Source organism: Saccopteryx bilineata, chromosome 1, assembly GCF_036850765.1.
Source record: "Saccopteryx bilineata isolate mSacBil1 chromosome 1, mSacBil1_pri_phased_curated, whole genome shotgun sequence".
NCBI classification, from domain to species: Eukaryota; Metazoa; Chordata; class Mammalia; order Chiroptera; family Emballonuridae; genus Saccopteryx; species Saccopteryx bilineata.
The window spans coordinates 357,259,614-357,280,785 of NC_089490.1; the positions used below are offsets into that span (position 1 = coordinate 357,259,614).

General features: G+C 45.9%; 1 protein-coding gene across 7 annotated transcripts in view; it reads right to left on the reverse strand.

The window, feature by feature from the left end:
• The window catches only part of IRAG1 (inositol 1,4,5-triphosphate receptor associated 1), a 148,657-nt gene that overhangs the window by 64,458 nt on the left and 63,027 nt on the right, over nucleotides 1-21,172 (reverse strand). For 4 of the 7 annotated variants that reach the window (XM_066250951.1, XM_066250950.1, XM_066250956.1 and 1 more), the window contains 7 exons: nucleotides 18,005-18,081; nucleotides 15,525-15,698; nucleotides 14,422-14,499; nucleotides 13,657-13,709; nucleotides 13,182-13,229; nucleotides 10,429-11,046; nucleotides 8,171-8,249 (listed from right to left, as the gene is read on the reverse strand). In XM_066250951.1, coding sequence (XP_066107048.1) covers nucleotides 8,171-8,249; nucleotides 10,429-11,046; nucleotides 13,182-13,229; nucleotides 13,657-13,709; nucleotides 14,422-14,499; nucleotides 15,525-15,698; nucleotides 18,005-18,081 — 1,127 coding nt within the window. The remainder of the gene's footprint in view (nucleotides 1-8,170; nucleotides 8,250-10,428; nucleotides 11,047-13,181; nucleotides 13,230-13,656; nucleotides 13,710-14,421; nucleotides 14,500-15,524; nucleotides 15,699-18,004; nucleotides 18,082-21,172) is intronic. The other 3 variants (XM_066250955.1, XM_066250953.1, XM_066250952.1) reach the window with 3 other exon arrangements.

The window sequence follows — 21,172 nt, forward strand, 5'->3', positions numbered from 1 at the left end:
GAAACGTTTACCCATAACCTATGTACTCTTATTTATCTATGTCACCCTGTTAATATTAATTTTCTAAATAAAATTTAAAATGAAAAAAAAAATCTGACGATATTAGCTAATTCCAATGGCAGCATTTGTTCCTGGCAATCTCAGGGACTGGGAAGAGTAACTTTTGGGGACTGTGGTTCAAGGTGCTCTGAACCCCAAGATGACCCCCAAAAGGCCAATACTAATGGTTGGGATATACCTTTTTCAGATCAATCTTTTCAGGGAGGCCTTTTCCTTGCCTGAGACTGAAGACTGTGAACCCAGGCTGCAGTATCTGGAAGGGCTGCCCATTTAATGCATATCTCTGCCATCCGCCCACACCTCTGTCAACAACAAGGTTCAGAAACACACCCACTTCCTAGACATTGCCACCTGGATGACGATAATAAATGCCATTTCAACAGCGACCATTTACTGAACATCAACAATGCATTAGACACACTTTCTCATTCTTCCGTACAACAACTCTGCAAAGTAAACACTGGTAAGTTATTTTTCTGGGGAAACTGCAAGCTAGGAAACTGAGGCTCAGCTAAGTTAAGTAGATTCCCCAGCATCCCAGCTATTCAGTATAGAGCCAGGATGCAAAACCAGGTCTGTCAGATTGTGGTGTCCAAGCAGCTCCCTGCAGGCATTCAACAAATCCAAACCCACAGTCTTCATTCTCAATTGAGCGTCTCTGTGCTCCCGATCCTGATTAATGGCACCGTCACCCCCTCAGCCATGCAGACAGACTTCCGGTGGTCTTCCTGATCTCCCTCCCCATCACATTTCCTTATCAAGTTTTGCCAAGCTGACCTCCAAAGCACTCTCAAACCTGTCCTCACATCCCCACCTGTCCATCTCAGTCTACAGTCCCATCACCTCCCACCAGGCTATTTCCATACCCTCTTCCTGGTCTCCCTGCCTCTGGACTCTCCTGTTTTTGGCTAGCTTTCATAATCTGTCCAAAATTATCCTCAAATTCAGCTTTTATCCTGATGCTTTTTTTACCTTCAGGCTTACAAGTGGTTCTGAATAAAGTTCAAACTTATTAATTGCCCCTCAAAGCCCTCAGTCTCCCTGATCACCCACTCTGTACCCCTAATGCCCATCTCTGGGACACATGGGTCATACCTGATTCAAATGGATCCCTTCTGTTCCCAGAACCTGCCAAACACTGCAAGATGCCTGCATTCCCTGGCTCCTGCTGTTCCTCTGGCTGGGATACCCTTTTCTTCCTCATCTCAAAGCGGCTCCTCCTGGAAACCTGCCCTGACTTCCTCACCACTACTGAGCTAGCTGCCTCTTCCTCCATGTCGTTGCTGCAGCAACACCTCACTATCCAATGCTGATCAGGAACAAGATGGATCTTAGAAGTAAAATTATAAGAAAAAAATGAATTTGACTCTTAGAAACACCAAGTTTTTTCAAAAAAAATTAACCATGGAAGGTGTTCAATTAATGCAACCTCCCTTCCACTTTCTCTCATTTCTAGGTACTGGGTGTTTAAGAGTTTCACCACTTACCACCTGCATAGCCCTGGGCAAGTTTCTCATTCTCTCAGTTTGCTCATGAATAAAATGGGTATGACAGTACTTACTTCACTGAGCTCATATAATATTTTTATGTGATACTAGTCTTTAGTCTAGCAGAAACCTGGTGTATATTTTAATTTCTGTCATCGAGGTTGTGGAACTCTGGCTTGACAGCTAAGTGGGATGTTGTACTCAGTGCTCCACAGTGTATAGGAGAGTGCTGGAGATGTGGTGGGCAACCACATGTGTTTTGGTTGGTATCTGCAGAGATATGACTTCCTGTTCCTACATTCTGAGAGCCCCATCAAAGAGCCTATTACCTCTGTATGCAGGACAAAAGGCATTGGGAGTCCTCCCCAGGAGCTGGAGGGGCTGGCCCTTTAACAGGCTCTAAATACAGCAGTGCACATTAGCTCATGGGGTAAACTTGAGTCTCTTAGGAGGATTGTTTGTGTTCCTTTGGGAGATGGGAAGATCCTTATCAGAACATTCCAGAGTCTTAAGAACTTTGACTCTCCAGTATCTGATGCTGAGGATGGGGAAGGGATAGAGTGTAGGGGGCGCTTTTTCTTGTTACATACGGTCTCTCCAGCAATCCAACTAGTTCTCTTTACAGGGACCACTTGTAGGATGTGTGGGTTCTGTATGGTGTAGGATTATTTGGAAGGCATTTCAAGCCAAAGATGTGAAATTGGCTGTGGGCCACTTCTGGGGCTGAATGCTGGGGATGCAGAGATGAAAGGATGGCCCTGACACCTTGGAGAGGGCCTCTCCCCGACTGTCATAATTAGTTCCTTGGACATCTCAGCAGCCTCCTATCTCATCCATCTGCCTGTCCTCCTGAGCCCCTTTCCCAGCTCAATCCACTGGTCACAAGCAGCCAGAGGGATCTCTAAAATGAAAATCCAATCCAGCATCATTGGAAGTTTCATCCTGCTCTAAGGAAGAGCACTAGAATCCACAGTAAGACCTACAAGGCCCCATGTGATTAATCCTTCCCAGCATCTTGGGATCTTCAGCATCTCATTCCTCCTTCCAAGGCTCACACATGCTGTTCCCTCTATTTGGAATATAATTTCCCAGTGAACTCCCATTCAGTCTTTAGCTGTCTGCTCAAATGTCACTTTTCTAGGGAAGACTTTTGCTGCACTGTCAGATCCTTCTGCCTTATAAAATCTATCGCAATGTGAAATGGAATGTTTGACTGTTTCTCTAATCTCTGTCCCCCTAGTGAATAAGAACTCTTCTTATTCCAGGAGCACAAGGGTTTATTTTTATATATGAAAAATTATTAATTAATATATTAAATTATATAAATATACAGTATTCTTTCAATACATATCCAGAGTAATTTGATAAACTTTAAAATAAATCTTGAAACTTGCAAGGGAAGAATACTTTCTTAAAATAAAAAATAAAACATAAAATACAATATATAAATATATAAAATAAAATAGAAAAAATATATGATATGTAATAAAAGATAAACATATATAAAAGATAATATATATGTATTATATCTATATCTATATCTATCTTTCTCATCTCCCAAAAGAACACAAACAATCCTTCTAAGAGACTCGAGTTTACCCCATGAGCTCATGTGCACTGCTGTATTTAGAGCCTGTTAAAGGGCCAGCCCCTCCAGCTCCTGGGGAGGACTCCCAATGCCTTTTGTCCTGCATAAAGAGGTAATAGGCTCTTTGATGGGGCTCTCAGAATGTAGGAAAAGGAAGTCACAGCTCTGCAGATATCAAACAAAACACATGTGGTTGCCCATACACACACACACACACACACACACATAATATACATATATAAAAGATAATATATTATCTTTTATTACATATATCTTTCTATTTTCTAATAGAAAATATAAATATGAAATAATAATTATTAAAAAATAAAATAGTATATTTATTTAATAATCAGACATAGCATGATCCTTGAAAGAAAAACATAAAAACAATTCAATTATAAACAGAAACAGGGCAAGTGTTCTCCTTAGCATTATTATATTAGAGAATATTGCAAAGTAATAAAACATATAGATTCAGGAGAGAAATACACACATGTTTACATACAATCGCACAACTGAAACAAATAGTGAACTTGATAAAATAAAAAGGTTGTGAATTGGAAAAAGAAAGGCATTCTGCAAAGTGGTCAAGAGTCTTTGGATTTAGATAATCTGGGTTCCAATTCTGGCTTCAGCAATGAATGACCATGTGAACTTAACCTCCCCAAGCCTCAATTTCCTTATTTGTAAAGTGGGTATAATAAGGCCCACCTCCCAGGGTTGTTGTGACCATTATGTGAAACATTGTTAAATGCTTAGTATTGTACCTGGGACATAGTAATCACTTTAATTATAGTAATTATGCTCTTTAATCACTATAGTAATCATTCTCTACCATTTGGTAATAATAATATTATACAAGAAACATGTATTATAACCAAGCAGCATTTATGCCACTAATTATCAATTAGAAAAATCCTAATGATAAAAGTCTTGCCTGTCCAGGTAGTGGCACAGTAGAGAGAGAGCATTGCCTTGGGATGATGAGGACCTAGGTTTGAAACCCCAATGTTGCTGGCTTGGCATGGGCTTATCCAGCTTGAGCACGGGTTCAGCAGCTTGAGCGTGGGTTCAGCAGCTTGAGTGTGGGATCACAGACATGATCCCATGGTCACTGGCTTGAGCCCAAAGGTCTCTGGCTTGAGCAAGGGGTCACTGGCTCAGCTGGAGCCATCCTGGTCAAGGCACTTATGAGAAAGTAATCAATGAACAACTAAAGTGCCACAACTATGAGTTGATGCTTCTCATCTCTCTCCCTTCCCGTCTGTCCTTGTCTGTCTCTTTCATCTCTCTAACCCATGCTTGCTAAAAAAAAAAAAAAAAAAAAGAAAGAAAGAAAGAAAGAAAAAACAGTCTTTTTCATAAATAATCAAAAATATAAATCATGTATAATGTGCCCCAATAAAAGATGTGAGAGACCTATGAAAAGAACCTTATAGCTTTTAGAGGAAAAAGAAAAGAATGCCTAAATTTGTTGAGGGACAAACCATGTGCCTGAACGAGAACTAAATATCTGTAAGTTAAATAAGTTAAAAAGCTATAAGCTACAACAAACAAAACTTGGACAGTTCTTCTGAATCCAATGTGCAGCTTTAGAGCACTAACAATTAAAATGTATTAAATGGTATAAATTTAACTTAGAGAATTAAGTAAATAAGAGGCAAGCTGGAAAGGACCTGGAATCCTTAAATTTTAGTCATCTAATCCAACAGGGGTTGGAGAACCACAGAAGTTGGGGAACATATTTAAAGAATCAGTTAATTGGTGCCTAGATGGGGACATGAACTCATATGTCCTGACTTCTTGTCCAGTTGTTTTTCCATTAATTTATACTGAATCTTTGCAAAGGATATAATGAATATTCTGAAAAAGAAGGGCATGAGGGAGAAGTAACCTCACTGCACACTAGAACATATGGCAAGGCAGCAGTAATTAATGATGTAGTTCTGATCAGACTTAAAACAAAATCAAAGGCTCAGACCTAGACTTTGCAATGTAGAATGTACCGTATTTTTCACTCCATAAGACGCACATCACCATACAACACACCTAGGGTTTTAAGGAGGAAAATAAGAAAAAAAATATTCTGAACCAAATGGCATGTTAAAATATTTAATAAAATACCCGTATTTTTTGCTCCATAAGATGCATGGGCATTTTCCCCTCCACTTTTTAGGGGAAAAAGGTGTGTATTATGGAGCAAGAAATATGGTAATTATCTTAGCCACAATATAGCAAGAAATAGAAACACTATTAAAATATGATTGAAGTAAATAGGATCTTAAATCTTCAAATGCCTGCATGTTAAAATAAATTTCAGAGGTATTAGCAAAATAAATATAAATAAATCAAACTATAGATGAACTAGTAGAAAATAGACTTGCTATCCCAATTAAAGAGAATTAATAGTTTTATAATGATTTAATGAAAAACTTCTCCAAGGAAAAGATAAGAAAAAAATTATATAAAAACCTTGATTTCTCTAAAATAACACAAAACTTGTTTAAAAGCAAAAGAATAAAAACGATAGAATGAAAAACTGAGAAAAATACAACCAACAAACAGTTAGTATGTATAGAGTTTATATACATTACCAAAAAAAACCCAAGACACAAAAGGTAATTCACCTAATAAGGAAAAAAAAGAAAATAAAGAATTAAGAATTTTAAGTTTGAGCCTGACCAGGTGGTAGTGCAGTGGATAGAGTGTCGGACTGGGATGCAGAGAACCTGGGTTTGAGACCCCAAGGTCACCAGCTTGAGCGTGGGCTCATCTGGTTTGATCAAAGCTCAACAGTTTGGACCCAAAGTTGCTGGCTTGAGCAAGGGGTTACTCGATCTGCTGTAGCCCCACGGTCAAGGCACATATGAGAAAGCAATCAATGAACAACTAAGGTGCCACAATGAAAAACTAATGATTGATGCTTCTCATCTCTCTGCATTCCTGTCTATCTGTTCCTATCTATCCCTCTCTCTGACTCTCGCTCTGTCTCTGTAAAAAAAAAAAAAAAAAAAAAAAAAAAAAAAAATTAAGTTTAAGTTTGACCTTGCTTGTTAGCAAGTTAACTGAAGTAATAATGAAGTAGCATCTCATACTAATAATATATAATTTATAATTGTTATTATTGATTATCTGGTTCTAACTGTATTCTGGCCAATAAGGAGCAAAAGCAAAGCCAAGTCTGGCACTGGTTGTTCTCAGGAGAAAGGCTTCTTACTCAGGCTTTGCAGGGAGCTTTATACTTTGGAGGGAATTCAGTAAATTGCAAATATGTCTGCACTTTGACCCAGTGACTCTCAAGCCTGAGAATTTATCCCAAGGGAGTAAATTAAAGGAAGAAATAAATAAACTACAGGTACAAAGCTGTTTATGGAAGAGTTTTTTAAATCACAGTTAAAAAACCTGTAAACACCTGAACTACCCAACAATAGATACAACACCACAAAAGGATAGTATACACTCTTTAACTGAGAAATATGAGAATGAGTCAAAATATATGAAATTAGTTATGAAGTAACTTTTAAAAAGTAGAAGCAGGAATTTATATCTACCATCACATTAATTGTGAAAAAAATATAAATACCGGTAAATACTGGAAAAAATAGAAATTGTTGCTTTTTCAGAATTTATGAGGTTATGGGTGAAATTTTAAGGTAAATCTTTCCCTAGTGTTTTGAATCTGCTAGAATAGTCAAATTAAAATTTAAAGGAAAGCAGTGTATAATAATTTTTCCAAAGATTTCCTCTAAAGATCATTAATTTTTTTTTAAATCAATACTTTAGCCCTGGCCAGTTACCTCAGTTGGTTAAGGGTGTTATCCCAAAACAACAAGGTTGCGGGTTCAATCCCCAGTCAGGGCACACACGGGAAGCAGCCAATGAGTGCACAACTGAGTGGAACAGCAAAAATGAATGCTTCCTTTCCCCCTCCCCTCTCTCTCCCTTCCTCTCTGTCTCTCTGAAAATAAAAAATAAATTAAGCCCTGGCTGGATAGCTCAGTTGGTTGGAATGTTGTCCCAGTGTGCGGAGGTTGCTGGTTCGATTCCCCAGTCAGGGTACATACAGGAACAGCTCGGTGTTCCTGTCTCTCTCTCCCCGCCTCTCTCAAAATAATAATAACAATAATAATAATACTTAAAAATATTGTTGGCTTGGGGTGGTGAACACACAATACAGATGATGTATTATAGAATTGTACACTTAAAACCTATATAATTTTATTAACCAATGCCACCCCAATAAACTCAATAAAAATGGAAAATAATACAATAATAAATAGTAATTCAAGAATTAAAAAATAAAAAAAATTGTTGGAAATTTTACTTCTGGGAATCTTCCTGTTAATGTTGAATGGGTAGGTGTTAGTCACTATATTTCAGACCAGGGTTTTCCAACATGGTTGGTGGCAACCTGGACATGCCCACATGACAATCCTTCAGCAGAAGGCTTCTGTGCTGAGACTGACAACAGGTAGTACGAAATATGAGATATTAGGAGGGGTGAACCAAGGGTGGGAGGGTCAGGGGGAAAAGACCCAAAGTCCCATTTTTTAGAAGATGGGTCTGGTCAGATGGCTGGGTGGGGACTTGTAGTCACTGGGAGGAAAGGGCCGGCGTTTGGACTTTGTGGTGACAGCAGATTAAAAAGTGAGAGATGACTCTAATGTCTTGAAAAGAGGAACTGTTCTATTTGGGTGGCTTCCTGGGTGTGAGAGGAAAAGGAAGGACCCAAAGTTCAGGCCTGGGTCACCCTTCCTGACCCACTGGGTGCTAACAAGGCTCAAGGAAGGCTAGCAGGTCTGGAAGGAGGGCTGGTTGGAAGGAGACAAGCATAGAGGTTCTCTGAGTGGGCAAGAGATACGATCTGATTAACTTATTCATCTGCAAGTATTTGCTGAGGGCCTGCGCTCTGTGCGGTCCACTCCCACTGGGACAGACAAAGGCTCCGACAGGAAGCCTAGGTTTCCACTTCCACCTTCTTCCATCTGGCGGGAATTCATCCAGGCCGAGGGGCTCGCCTGCCAGCCCCACCTACCTCTTTCCTGCTCCGCCGCTTCACTCAGGTCAGGAAGCTTGAGCCCCACTAAGTTCTGATTTCTCATCAGGATGTGCTCCTTTTAGAGAAAAAGCAAGAGACAACGTTTCAGATGAAGACATCAGTTCTGTCTATAGCTTTGTGGCCACTCAACCTAATGTGGGAGACACCAGGGGCAGCCTCCAAAGTGAGTGTACAATCCTGACAAGGTGACATCTGAGGGGCACCAGGAAGGCGGCCCTTCTCTCAGCCCATGATGGTGCCCGGAACCCCACCCATGACACCGTGTTTCTCGAGTTAAGAACTATCTGCTTTTTAAATAAGCCTGTGGGCCTCAGGGTGAATGAGCAGCCAGCCACACCTGGAGGCTGGAGGACAAACACGCAGAGCCCAGGCCTCTGGTGTGGGAGGCAGCGCTGGACGTAAGCTGTGGCTGCCATTTGCAAGCAATCTTTGGGGGAGCTCATGGCTGTGCTCAGAGTGGCTGGAGCCTCCTGCCCTGTTGTTCTAGGCAGTGAGTGCCCACTTCCAGGAGCTGTGACCTGCCACAACTCATTCCCAGTGGCATTTGATGACACCTCTGGAGTTGCTAAACTCTCCAGACAAAGGAGGCATGAGCATTGCTCCTCAAGGCTTAGCAGTCCCTCTCCCTGGGGCCTGAGCAGGGGAGAGGTGAGGATTCTGACCACAGTCTGTAGCACAGAGCAGCCCACACCTGCTCCAAGTCAATCAGCACCAGATCAGTGTCCCCAAGTGCAAATGCCTGACCCAGCTCCTCACCCTTGTGACTGGTATTATTGAGAGATTTTCAGTGGCCTGAGCAGGAGAGGACACTTGAATGGTTAGCACCAGGGGTACAAAAGAAAAGGATGGGCTTATGTCCCATATAGAAGTCACAGGCAAGGGCCCTTTACCTGTTTCCTTAGCAAGCCAGAGGCTGATAGCCAATCAGCTCTCAGCACATGGGATTGGGATGAGGTGCTCAGCTGCCAGGGCAGAGGTTAGTGGGACGGGGCCCCAGCGTCTTTGTGGCTTTCTTTGCTGCAGAGAAAAGCTTGCAGGGGCAGTGGGTGGGGGTGGCCTGTTGCCTGGGCCTGGCTCTCTCATTGCCAGAGGCCCATGAAGGCAAATACCTCTCTGTCTATCCTCCTGGGCACCACCTTCCCCAGGAGATCTGGCATTATGCCACCACAGTCATCCCTTCCAGGCTTGAGCTGACCCCACTAGTCAGTGGCCCTTCTGACCGGGTGGGGTTTTCTGTGTAAACTGTTAACATCAGCAGCCAGGCCCCAGTTCCCCCTAAGCCTCCAATTCAGCATTATGCAAGGTTTCTGAATAGGACGGTGGTCAGCACTAGAGTATGTCACTGCTAGTGCAGAAACCTGCTCACTTGTACGTGACTGCCACCGGTGCCTCTGTCCCTTCCCTGTCCCACAGCCCTCAGGAGAGGAGCCCGGAGAGTCTTGTCCAGCTCACGCTGTGAAGGTACCAGGTCCTATCCTGTGGAGTCCTGGTAGCCTCGACCTGTGGCCTGGGTTGGCCCTTTTGGGAAGAGGGAACTGGATAAAGAGGCCTCTGTCTTGTTGACCTCTTCTGTCCCTCATACCCTGCTTTCTCTCCCCTCTATCCCTGGATACCCCCAACCATCCGCTGCAAAGGGTGGCAGCCCCATGAGAGACCACTGCGCCTGGTCTGATGCCAGTGAAAGTTGGGAGACACCATGGATGCCAGAATAATTCACCATGGGGGGGGGGGAGCAGTCCCTCATGGCCATTATGATACTTGGGGATGGATTGGAGGCCCTTTGTTAGCAGAGGTCAGGAAGGAAAGCTTGGGGGCATGATAAAGGAAAGAGCTTTTTCATCCTTGACTAACACAGTCCTGGGCATGACAAGGCACTCCATCAAGGGCTTCCTGTTTATGAACCACCAGCTCCAGCTGCAGGGGGAAATACAGCCCAGGACTGAGGGGCCCGTGTGCCCCCGTACACCAGCTCCCCCTGAAACGTGGCATCGTGTGGCCTCTCTATCCTCACACTGACCTCACCCTAGCAAGTGGGGGGGAAAGCACCTGAAACTGCTGTTTCTGAAGAAGATGCTGCACAGTGGACCTGACTGTGGGGGGTGGGGAAGTTTAGGGCCCTATAAGGCCCAAGTCCAGGCCAGAACTGCCCTGCCCCAGGGCCCAGCTCAGCCCGGGTCTTCTACCCAGAGGGGACCTGGAGTGCACTCCTCGCCCAGCTGAACCCAGTAACCCACCTCACGGAGCTTGGTCAGTTTCTGCATCCGTACGGGCTGCACTTGTATCTGAAAGTCTTTGAGTCCAGGTGCCTTGGCCAGCTTGCTGCTAGCTTTGCCCGCAAAATGTTTCTCTTCCTCTGCCAGGGGCAGCTTAGCAAGCACTTTCTGCAGCCGGGGGCCGGGTTCTTCAGGGCTACTGTCCCAGGAGACCCCCCGAAGCAGGGGCGGCCGGGAAGGAGGGGACCGAAGCTCGGCTTTGGAGCCAGCCCTGGACCCTACTGGCTCTGCACCTGTGCCTTTCCCCTCGGGGTCCGGGGCAGCTGCCCCTCCAGAGCCCTGGGCTGGACTTCTGGACAGAGGGTTGCCCTCTCTGGCTGTCTTCAGAAGAGGTTTGTCCAGCTCGCTCTCAGCAGGGCCAGGGTGAGGACTGTTCAGAGCCATTTTCCCGCCACTGCCTGTGCCAGAAGCAGGGCCCTTGGGTGTGGCCTCAGGGCACTGGAGGGGGTCGAAGTTTTCCTTCTGTTCCACTGCAATCTCTTTGGGCTTCTCAGCTGTGGGAGAGTGAGGAGTCAGCCTGCCCTGAGACACTTTCCTCTGGTCATTTTGCTTCCGGTCAGCTAGCCCTTTGGGGATATTCTGAAAGAGACAAGGTAGAACTGGGACCTGGAGGCAGGCTGGGGAGGACACAGGCGGGGCCACTTCTGCTCTGGGGCCTCTAACCCATAAACCTCGCTAAGTAAGGATCATGTGTGAGAGAGAGAGAGAGAGAGAGAGAGAGAGAGAGAGACCTGGCTAAGGATCATGTGTGAGTGTGTGTGTGTGTGTGTGTGTGAGAGAGAGAGAGAGAGAGAAGAGAGAAGAGAGAGAGAGAGAGACCTGGCTAAGGATCATGTGTGAGTGTGTGTGTGTGTGAGAGAGAGAGAAAGAGAGAGTTGAGTGGAATTCTGAGACAGTAAAGAAGACCCACAGATAAGCCTAATGTTTGTAAAACACACAGGGCAAGGGACCTGCCATTCAAAACCTGCCAAGAACTTCCAAAGGGCTGGGAGCCAGAGGGAAGAGTAGAGCAGAGGACAGCTTGGGGGCAGTCACATGTTTTGGCCTTAACTCAGTTGCCCCAGATTCTGGTCCTGGTTCTGCGTAGCAACACCCTTGACTTTTTTTTTTTTTTTTGTATTTTTCTGAAGCTGGAAACGGGGAGAGACAGTCAGACAGACTTCCGCATGCGCCCCACCGGGATCCACCCGGCACGCCCACCAGGGGCGAAGCTCTGCCCACCAGGGGGCGATGCTCTGCCCCTCCCGGGCGTCGCTTTATTGCGACCAGAGCCACTCTAGCGCCTGAGGCAGAGGCCAAGGAGCCATCCCCAGCGCCCGGGCCATCTTTGCTCCAATGGAGCCTCGGCTGCGGGAAGGGAAGAGAGAGACAGAGAGGAAGGAGAGGGGGAGGGGTGGAGAAGCAGATGGGCGCTTCTCCTGTGTGCCCTGGCCTGGAATTGAACCCGGGACTTGTGCACGCCAGGCCAACGCTCTACCACTGAGCCAACTGGCCAGGGTGCAACACCCTTGACTTTGAGGGACTTAAATTCCGACCAGGTTTGTGAACCCTGTGAAGTAATATGTAAATATATACGCATGTTTCTGTGTGTGTTGTATGTATTTTTCTGGGGACAGAACCCACAGGTTTTAACAGTGTGTCAGAGAGTTCTATAATTCAAAATAAGTTAAGAATAATTATGTAGATGAGGCCCTGGCCGGTTGGCTCAGCGGTAGAGCGTCGGCCTGGCATGCGGGGGACCCGGGGTTCGATTCCCGGCCAGGGCACATAGGAGAAGTGCCCATTTGCTTCTCCACCCCCCCTCCTTCCTCTCTGTCTCTCTCTTCCCCTCCCGCAGCCAAGGCTCCATTGGAGCAAAGATGGCCCGGGCACTGGGGATGGCTCCTTGGCCTCTGCCCCAGGTGCTAGAGTGGCTCTGGTCGTGGCAGAGCGATGCACCCGGAGGGGCAGAGCATCGTCCCCTGGTGGGTAGAGCGTCGCTCCTGGTGGGCGGGTTGGGTGGATCCCGGTTGGGTGCATGCGGGAGTCTGTCTGACTGTCTTGTCTCTCCCCGTTTCCAGCTTCAGAAAAATACAAAAAAAAAAAAAAAAAAAAAAAAAAAAAAGAATAATTATGTAGATGAGACGAGTCTTGAAGAAGGTGATATCTTACTGCTCAGAAGTTCACTCTCCTTTTATTTCCCAGGGAAAAGCTGCTTTGCGAGGAGCCTGCAGGTCTGTGTCAGGACATTGTGTGACTGTTTTGTATGGATGCTAAAAGCCTCCCAGAGGTCTCCAACCCAGACCAGTTCCAGATCACACTGTACTGCATGCTGCCCTCAACACACTCTTGAGTGCTTTCCTCTAAGCAGGCGTGAGGAAAAGATGAGATTGTCCTGGCTGCCCCCAGGAAGAATCCCAACCAGGGGCTGCAGCTTCCCTGCAATTTTCATTAGAGCAGCAGTCTTGCCTGGCTCTCGCTGGGCCCTGTGGTCCCCCTGGTCTCTGGCCAGCGGCCTGGCTGTGAGTGCCGGGCTACAGGCAGGACCACCATGGAGGTCACCCCCACTGAATGCTGCCTCCTCGCCCCTCCACCTCAGACTTCCTGTCACGACCTTCTTACGTCCTCAGCCCTGACCCTCCACCCCTGTCCACCCACTCACAGGCTGCCTGGGGCCAGCCCAGGCTTCTGGGACACTGTATCCCACACCCAAACTGGGCAGAGCTCAAACTCACAGGCTCGCCAAGGTGAGGTGAAGAGACTTCGGCCTCATTCCCCTTCTGCTGGAGAAATTAAGCAGGAATCAGTAATGTGAAGGAACCATATCTCCCCTAGAAATATCCCCAAGGAGGCCTCTAGCAGGAAAGGCCTCTAGATCAGTGGTTCTCAACCTTTCTAATGCCGTGACCCCGCAATACAGTTCCTCATTTTGCGGTGACCCCAAACCAAAAAAATAATTTTGGTGACTACTTCATAACTGTAATTTTGCTACAGTTATGATTCAGAATGTAAATACCTGATATGCATTATGTATTTTCCGATGGCTTTAGGCAACCCCACCGGGGTCGCGACCCACAGGTTGAGAACCGCTCCTCTAGCTGCTTGCCCCACCCAGCACCATCATTTTAATGAGTCACAAAGGGCCTACTGGGTTAAGAGATAAAAGGAGAGACCAGTTGGCATAGAGGACCCCAAACGGGCCCCTGTTACCTGTGGTGATGCTCCAGGCAGAGGGGACTGTGGGCCACTGCATGCATCCACACCTGGAATGGTCCAGACATGGTGAGTGCTGTCCAGTGCCCCACACCATCAGCTGTTCCTTTCAGCAAAACACATCTTCCTCCCCAGAATGTCCTCCCTTGTCTTCCTCAGGCCCAGGAGCCAGTAACACCACCATTTGCTGAGTACTTTTCACACGCCAGGCTCTGTGGTGAATCCTCATTTAACCATCATAGACCACACAAGGAAAATGAGGCCGAGGGAGGTCAAGGTCACACAGGATGTGTCAGTGCTGGGCTCTGAGCCCGGCTGCCTGGCTTGAGCCTGAACTTGCGCCATGGGTCTGACAAGGGCAGACTGCTCTCCCTGGCACCTCCTTCCCCTGCTGATCTGAGCGTGTGGCCCAGAACACAGCCTAATACAAGGAAAGAAACTAAAAGGCAAAGAGTGGCCTTTCCAAATGAGCTCTGAAATGACCTCTCTCTGACTTCTCTCTAAGCAGAGAGTGCAAGCCATTGCCCCTTCTCACAAGGGGCCTCGTCCTCACCCAGCCTACCGACCTGTCTCTCCACATTAGCTCAAAACCCCAAGTAACGTATCTGCCACCTCTGAGGCAGCCCAGCCAGGGCCCAGCTGGGAGCCCTTGAGGAGAGGTCTGCCTGGGAAGCTTGCTAGATGGTCAGGTCAGGGGAGGGGCTGAGCTGCCACCGGGAGGGAGAAACCAGGGCAGGGACCACCCAGGGGACTGGACCTCACCAGGCAGCGGGGGGACGGTGAGTGAGTTGTTCCGCGAGGATGTAGGAGAGGCTCCGGGGCTGAGGTTTGGGGAAACAGCTGTTGAGGCAGACACATGTTGGCCAGCATTGGTGAAGGTTTAAGACTTCAGCTTAATAAAGACACCCTTTCAGGTGTTTCTGACCTCTGGGAACTGGTTCTGCCTCGCTGAGATCAGGGGCTGACTCGGGACTTTCATAAAAGGATCCTACCGCAGCGCGGGGCCTTCCACCCCGACACTGGGGTCATCTGCAGGGGTGAGGGTTGGGCTCACACTCTTCAGCCTGCCTGACCTGGTCTCAAAGCATCATCTGGAAACAGAGGACCTAACATCGCTTGTCAGGGACAGCTCCAGAGGCTGTACCTCCTAGGCTCGACAGTATGGCCCTCATTTCAAATGCTCCCTTGCCTTCTAAGTACATTCAGACTTAATCTAAAACTTGTCTCAACGTTTTGCTTAGTCAAAGATGAAGCAGGGTGGATTTCAGGACCCAGGAAAAGTTTTCTTCTAATCTGGAAAGTCTATAAAGACACCAAAGACCACCTTCCCCTTCCCCTAGTGCCTAGGATCCTTCCCAGGGCCCAGAGCTGGAACTCAGGGAGAGGGAGCCCAGTGCCGGCCTTTCCAGACCTCTGCTGAGGAAGTGCCCACAGAGCAGGGCCTCCTGGGGAAGGTGGGCAGGTCGTACAGACTTAACTCATGCAGGGTGACCCAGCAGTCCGTGCACACGGGCACTACATGGAGAGTTTCTCTCTATGCAGGATTCAGAGCTAGGGGAGCACCTGTTCAGTTCATCAGTATCACATGGGCTGACATTTCTTATAGAAACAGGAAGCCACAAGGGTCACACACAGGCTCCAAAAACCAAAAAAGCAGAGTTTTCTGGGCTGGAACTGGGTCAGTATTTCGGAGTTTCTGAAATGGGGCAAGATGTCCTCCCCTTGCAGGATCCTCTCCATAAAGCTCAGTCCTCCTGAACCTACAGGCCTGAGGCAGGTGGGTCAAAGGCCGCCGCCCCTTGAAATCAGGGCTCCCCCTCCCAGCCCTCCTCAGAGGGGCCCGGGAAAGCCCCCGCACATCCTACCTGATGGGGAGTCTCCGGGGCTGCTCCTAGACTTCCTCCCTCGCCGGGTCAGGAATCGCTCACTCACCAGCTTGGCTTCCTCCAGCAGTGCCAGGTTTTTCTTCTTGTCCTCCTCTGAGATGCTAATGTCTGGCAGCTGGTCATTTACCAGGTCAATGACATGCCCCACAGGGTCTGCAGAGGGAGGGTGAGCACAGGGTGAGAGCCATGGATTTCTTGGCCCCGGCCGGCCGACAGTCCTGCCACTCCACACCCCAGCCCAGGGATGCTGCCCAGACCAACTCGGCCAGCCAAAGCTCAGCCCAATACTGGCTATGAGGAGGGCTGCATGGGGACACAACGGGCTTCCTCAGCAGGTTTGGCCCCTCTGGCTTGTATCATGTGGCTGTGGCAGGTCCTCTGTCACAAATGGTCATGAAGCCACTTAGGTTCCTAGTACTATCCTGAACGCTGCAGAAGCCCCACCTCTGCACTGTCTGCCCCCTGGCATGTTCCTTCTTCAGGTCTCTGTTTCTTCAACAAGCTAGTGAGCGCCAGGTGTGTGGATAAAGGGAGCGCTCTGAAGATCATGGCCAAAGACAATCCTACGGCCACCTTCTCTCCCTTCCTTCCTCCACTCACACTGTTTACCTCCATTCTTCTTCAGAAGTGTCCCTTCTCTGGGTAAATGACACCTCTCACCCAGCTGCTCAGAAACATGAGAGTCACTCCCCACTCCTCCCTCTTCCTCAGTCCCACATCCAACCAACTGATCATCATTTATGCTCTAGCGTACCTGTATTTGGAATGTGCTCTTTATCTCCATTCTTGCTCATTCCTTTTACCTGCACAATTACATAGGCCCCCCACCTCCAGGTTATCCCCCCATCTCATCGTCTAAGGCAGCAGTTCTCAACCTGTGGGTGGCGACCTCGGCGGGGGTCAAATGACCAAAACAGAGGGGTCGCCTAAAGCCATCAGAAATACATATTTTATTTTAAAATGTATTGTATAATAAATATGTATTTTCCGATGGCTTTAGGCGACCTCTGTGTTTTGGTCGTTTGACCCCCGCTGGGGTCGCGACCCACAGGTTGAGAACCGCTGCTCTAAGGCCTATCACAGTGACCTTGCTAAGAGCCATTTCTGACCATGCCATTCTCCTACCTCAACTCATCAGTATTCTGCATGGAATGATGTCCAAGGGCTAAACTGGGTCCAGCCTCTTTTGTTGACCCCATGTACTGCTCCTGAGGGCACTCCCGTCTATCCCCTCAGTGGTAAATGTCTCCCATTGGGCCTCTCCAGCCTCCATTTCCCCTGCTGTTCATTGTAATTTGCAGGATTGAAATCCCCTTTCCTCTCAATTACATTAGTCAGGAAGGAGCCAACCCCACGCCCCACCTCACCTCAAGTACCAGGAGGCAGACTGGGTACCAGGCTTTGGCCAGTCAATGAAATCAGTGCCCCAGCCACAGTGATTGGCTCAGGGGTGGTCATAGGAGGTCAGTGAGAGGCATCCTGGGAATTGTGTGGATAATGGGGAAGAGGAACTCTCTTTCCAATGACAAGAGTTAAGCCTGGAGTTGTTGGTAGCCATTTGCCAAAGAGAGGCGACTTGAGCAATAGGATGGGACAAGTACTAATGACCCAGCTTGAGCATCTGAATTCAGTACTACCTGAAACCACAGGCCCTGACTTTTATTCATTTTAATTTTTTGGGTTTAAGCTAAGTTTGAGTTGGGTTCCTAGCATTTGGGAGCCCTGACCAGTAAACACAGCAGAACATTCAGCTGCTCTGTCATGGCTTCTGCTCCCAGCATGCTTCTTCTTCTAGCTGGAGTGCAATACCCTTTCTCTCTCTTGTCTATCTCCACATCTTGCTAAGGTGTGACTCAAATACTCTCTCCTCTGGAACACCTATCCAGATCTCCCTTTCCCCAGGAAGAATTGGGCCCATTCCTGCCTCTGTTTCCATACCACTTCTGTAAAAGGCCTCGTACAGTGTTCTGATATACCTGTTTACTTCTCAGTCTCTTCATAGACTATGAGCAACACGAAGGCAGGGACCAAGTCTGAATCATATCTCTGCTCTGATGGCCCAGAGCAGGCTCTGAGGGACCACTGGGGTAGCCTGGAGTTCAGGCACGAGCCTGGCTGAGGGCAGAGGACTGTACTTACTCTCTGAGCCCTAAAATTGAGCCTCACATAGCTGTCCTCTCTTTGACTTCCTTGTCTTTCTCTTTACACCCTGGTCTTGTCTTTTCACCAAAAACAAAACAAAACAAAACTGAGATGAGACATCATACTTCTTTAGGCACACACACGGAGGGGCTGAGTGACTCTGTCCTGTTGGGCTCATAGGGATGGGCCTGCCTGAGGAACAGGAGAAGGCAAGGGGACCGGCCCCGCCAAACTGCCAGACCCCAGTCTTCCTAACTCAAACACGCCTTCAGCTGGACCCTACCTCTAGTTGCAGAAATAAGGTAAATTGACCTCACCCTTACCCACAGAAGTCAGTGAAGCAGTGGAAACCTTCAAGTGTCGGTGAGAAAGCCTCCGGTGGGGACTGTGAGCTCTGAAAGAACAGAGCCATCTGGTTAAAAAAATTTTTTTTTTTGTCCACAGCTTGTAAATAGGCAAACAGATGCCTGTGTATTTTTTCAAAGTCATATGAGAGCATTGCCTTACAAGCTTGGAAACCTGTTAGAAATGCAAATTGTCAGTCTCCACCCCAAACCTACTGGATCAGAAACTGTGGGGGTGAGCCCAGCCATCTGTCATTGAACAGGCTTTTCAGGTGATTCTGATGCATGCTAAAGTTTCCAAACCACTGCCTTAATAAGGTGGCACCTTTTTTTTTTGCTATTTATTAGGGCTTAGACTGAGTGAACATCTAACTTCTAGAAAATTCATAAAATATAAATAATTGTTGTCTGGTAGAGATACAGATAATTTCTGCTTAGGAGAAAAGATAAAAATATGACTTCATTGCCCTGTAGAATATTAACCTATTTTATTCCAGCATTCTTTCCCTCCCCACTGATTACACTGGGGAACAAAATTTTTGTTGCATCCACAAAAACACTTGTTCTTACCTAATTCAAGTGTGCTGATCTCAAATCTGACATTAGTTTTTCTCTGTAAGCTACGGTTTTTTTGCAATTCAAGATTTTAGGTTTTCATCTTATTGTAAAATTTTCAACATTTAGTTTAACATAATGAAGTAGAATGTCTTCTTGGGCATCATCTTTGTGAAAATATAATAATTTATATAATGCAGTAAATACACTATTACACTAAAAGATATGATTGCATCAGAATTTGTCTACAATTTTGAAATAGAACATATTAAAACACTTATTTTAATCATAAAATTTCCACAAAACTTATCTAAATTCTATTCAGGCAAAAATTTGCATTTGTAGCTCTTGCGTTTGTGTACTTGTTGAGGACAATCTCGTTTGATGCTCCAACAGTAGTCTGCTCATCACTAACAGCTCCAAGATTTTCGGGAAACTTATCAAGGTGACTGTTCAGGAAGTGAATCTTAATGCTTATATTACATCCAATGTCGCGGAAAGCCAACAGCATCCTTTGAACCAGAAGTTCATAGTTCTCTGCTTTTCTGTTGCCATGGAAGTTCTTTGTAAATGCCACAAAAGACTGCCATGCTGCTCTCTCCTCCTTATTCATCTTCCTGGCAAATTCTTCGTCACGTGTGAGGGTTCAAATTTGAGGTCCATAAAATACACCTGCTTTTATCGTCTCAAAAGACAAGGCGGGCAAAGCAGAAATAATATGTTGAAAGCATTCACTTTCTCTATTCAGAGCCTGAACAGACTGCTTCATTAAGCCAAGTTTGATGTGAAGTGGGGGAAAATTATCCTGTCTCGATTAACTACAGGTTCATTCACAATATTTTGCATCCCTACTTCCAGAGCTTCACGTTTCGGCCACTCCTTCTGTGTCCAGTGTTTATCCCGAGTTCGGTTGTCCCACAAACACAGAAAGCAAGGATACTTCGTGAAACCTCTCTGTTGTCCTAGCAGGAAATTTACCATTTTAAGATCCACACAAATGATCCAGTTATGCTCCTCACACTTCAGTAAGTCGAGGACAATTTTTATTTCATTATAATCTTCTCACAGATGAGTTGAATAACCAATTGGAACCGCTGTATAAACATTACCATTGTGTAGGAGAACACATTTCCGACTCCATTTAGAGCTGTCAAGAAATAGCTGCCATTCTGTTGGACTGTAAGTGGTAACACCTAGCTGGCTGAGAAGACTACTGATACCATGACAGTAAACAAAGTGTTTGTCTTCGGAAAAAAGTCCAGAAAAATTTGTTCACGCTTCCTGAAATGGGATACTTTAGCTGATCAGTGAAGTACATTCTTTTCTTGAAGCCTGGAGGCTAATAACTCAGCTGCTTTCTTTGATAGGCCCAAATTTCTTACTAAGTCATTTAATTCGGGTTGGCTAAACTGCTGAGGGGTTCATGACTGCTTGGCATCAGAAGAAGACCCTTCAGATTCTACAACCATTTCTTCATGCGTCTTATCAAAATACACTTGATCACCATGTTCACTTTCTTCATCCTTAGAAGAAATAAAACCATTGAGAACTGGAACCAGGAGTGTCTCAGTGTGTGGGATAGGTCGTATTGCTGAAGGAATATTAGGATATGCGATCATATGCCGTTTTTTCTTGCCGATGCCCTTTGACATTATTATCAGACAGAAATAACAGCCACTGCTGTGGTCCTTAGGTTCACGCCAAACCATGGGAATACCAAAGGGCATTTCTTTGCGTTTTCCTTTTGTCCAGTCACGAAGCATTTCCTCACAATCATGACACACAATATGAGGAGCCCAATTCTTGTCTTGATTGCCAAGGGGAACTTGAAAATAGGCAATATATGCACGTGTCACAAATGATGAAATATTGCACCTTTGACATTGAAGTGTGTAACAGCCACATATATAACAGGAGTCAGGACTATTCTTACATTTACATCTACTCGAAGAAGCCATGATTCAATCTTAAAACAAAATAAGAGGATGTTTTTATCAGATAATAATTTTTACATTTAAAAACAACTACAATTATATAAAAGTGATGTTTGTAAAACATTAATTGCCTTGTGGTTATTTATGTTCAATCCAAGAGTTGTTGCCCTTTAACTCCAATTTAAAAACCAATGCATGCCATTAAGTATAATAAAAAGAAATTAAAATTGTATAAAAACTAGAACATGCACCAAAAAAATGGATTTCAGATTTGGAATCAGCAATGCAGAAATATACAGAAAAAGTTCTAAAACCTGATGCAACAGAAAATGGAAAAAAAAAATTGTTCCCCAGTGTTACATATGTAAATTCTATTCTTATATCCTGCATTGAACTGATTTTGTTACCCTAACGAGTCCCTCATTAATGAGCTAAATAGACCTATGACACATGCTCATACATATTTGTATGAGAATTATCTTTGTACTATTTTGGAAATTGTACTTAGACAATCTCATTCTAGCTACACTAACGCATGGACAAGTGCTGTGTAAAACCGACGCAGTGATATCCCCATGCATGTGAGCTAATGTCTCTTCCAAGAATTCATCCTCCACACAGGACACATTTAGCCAGGGGCGGGATTCTACAG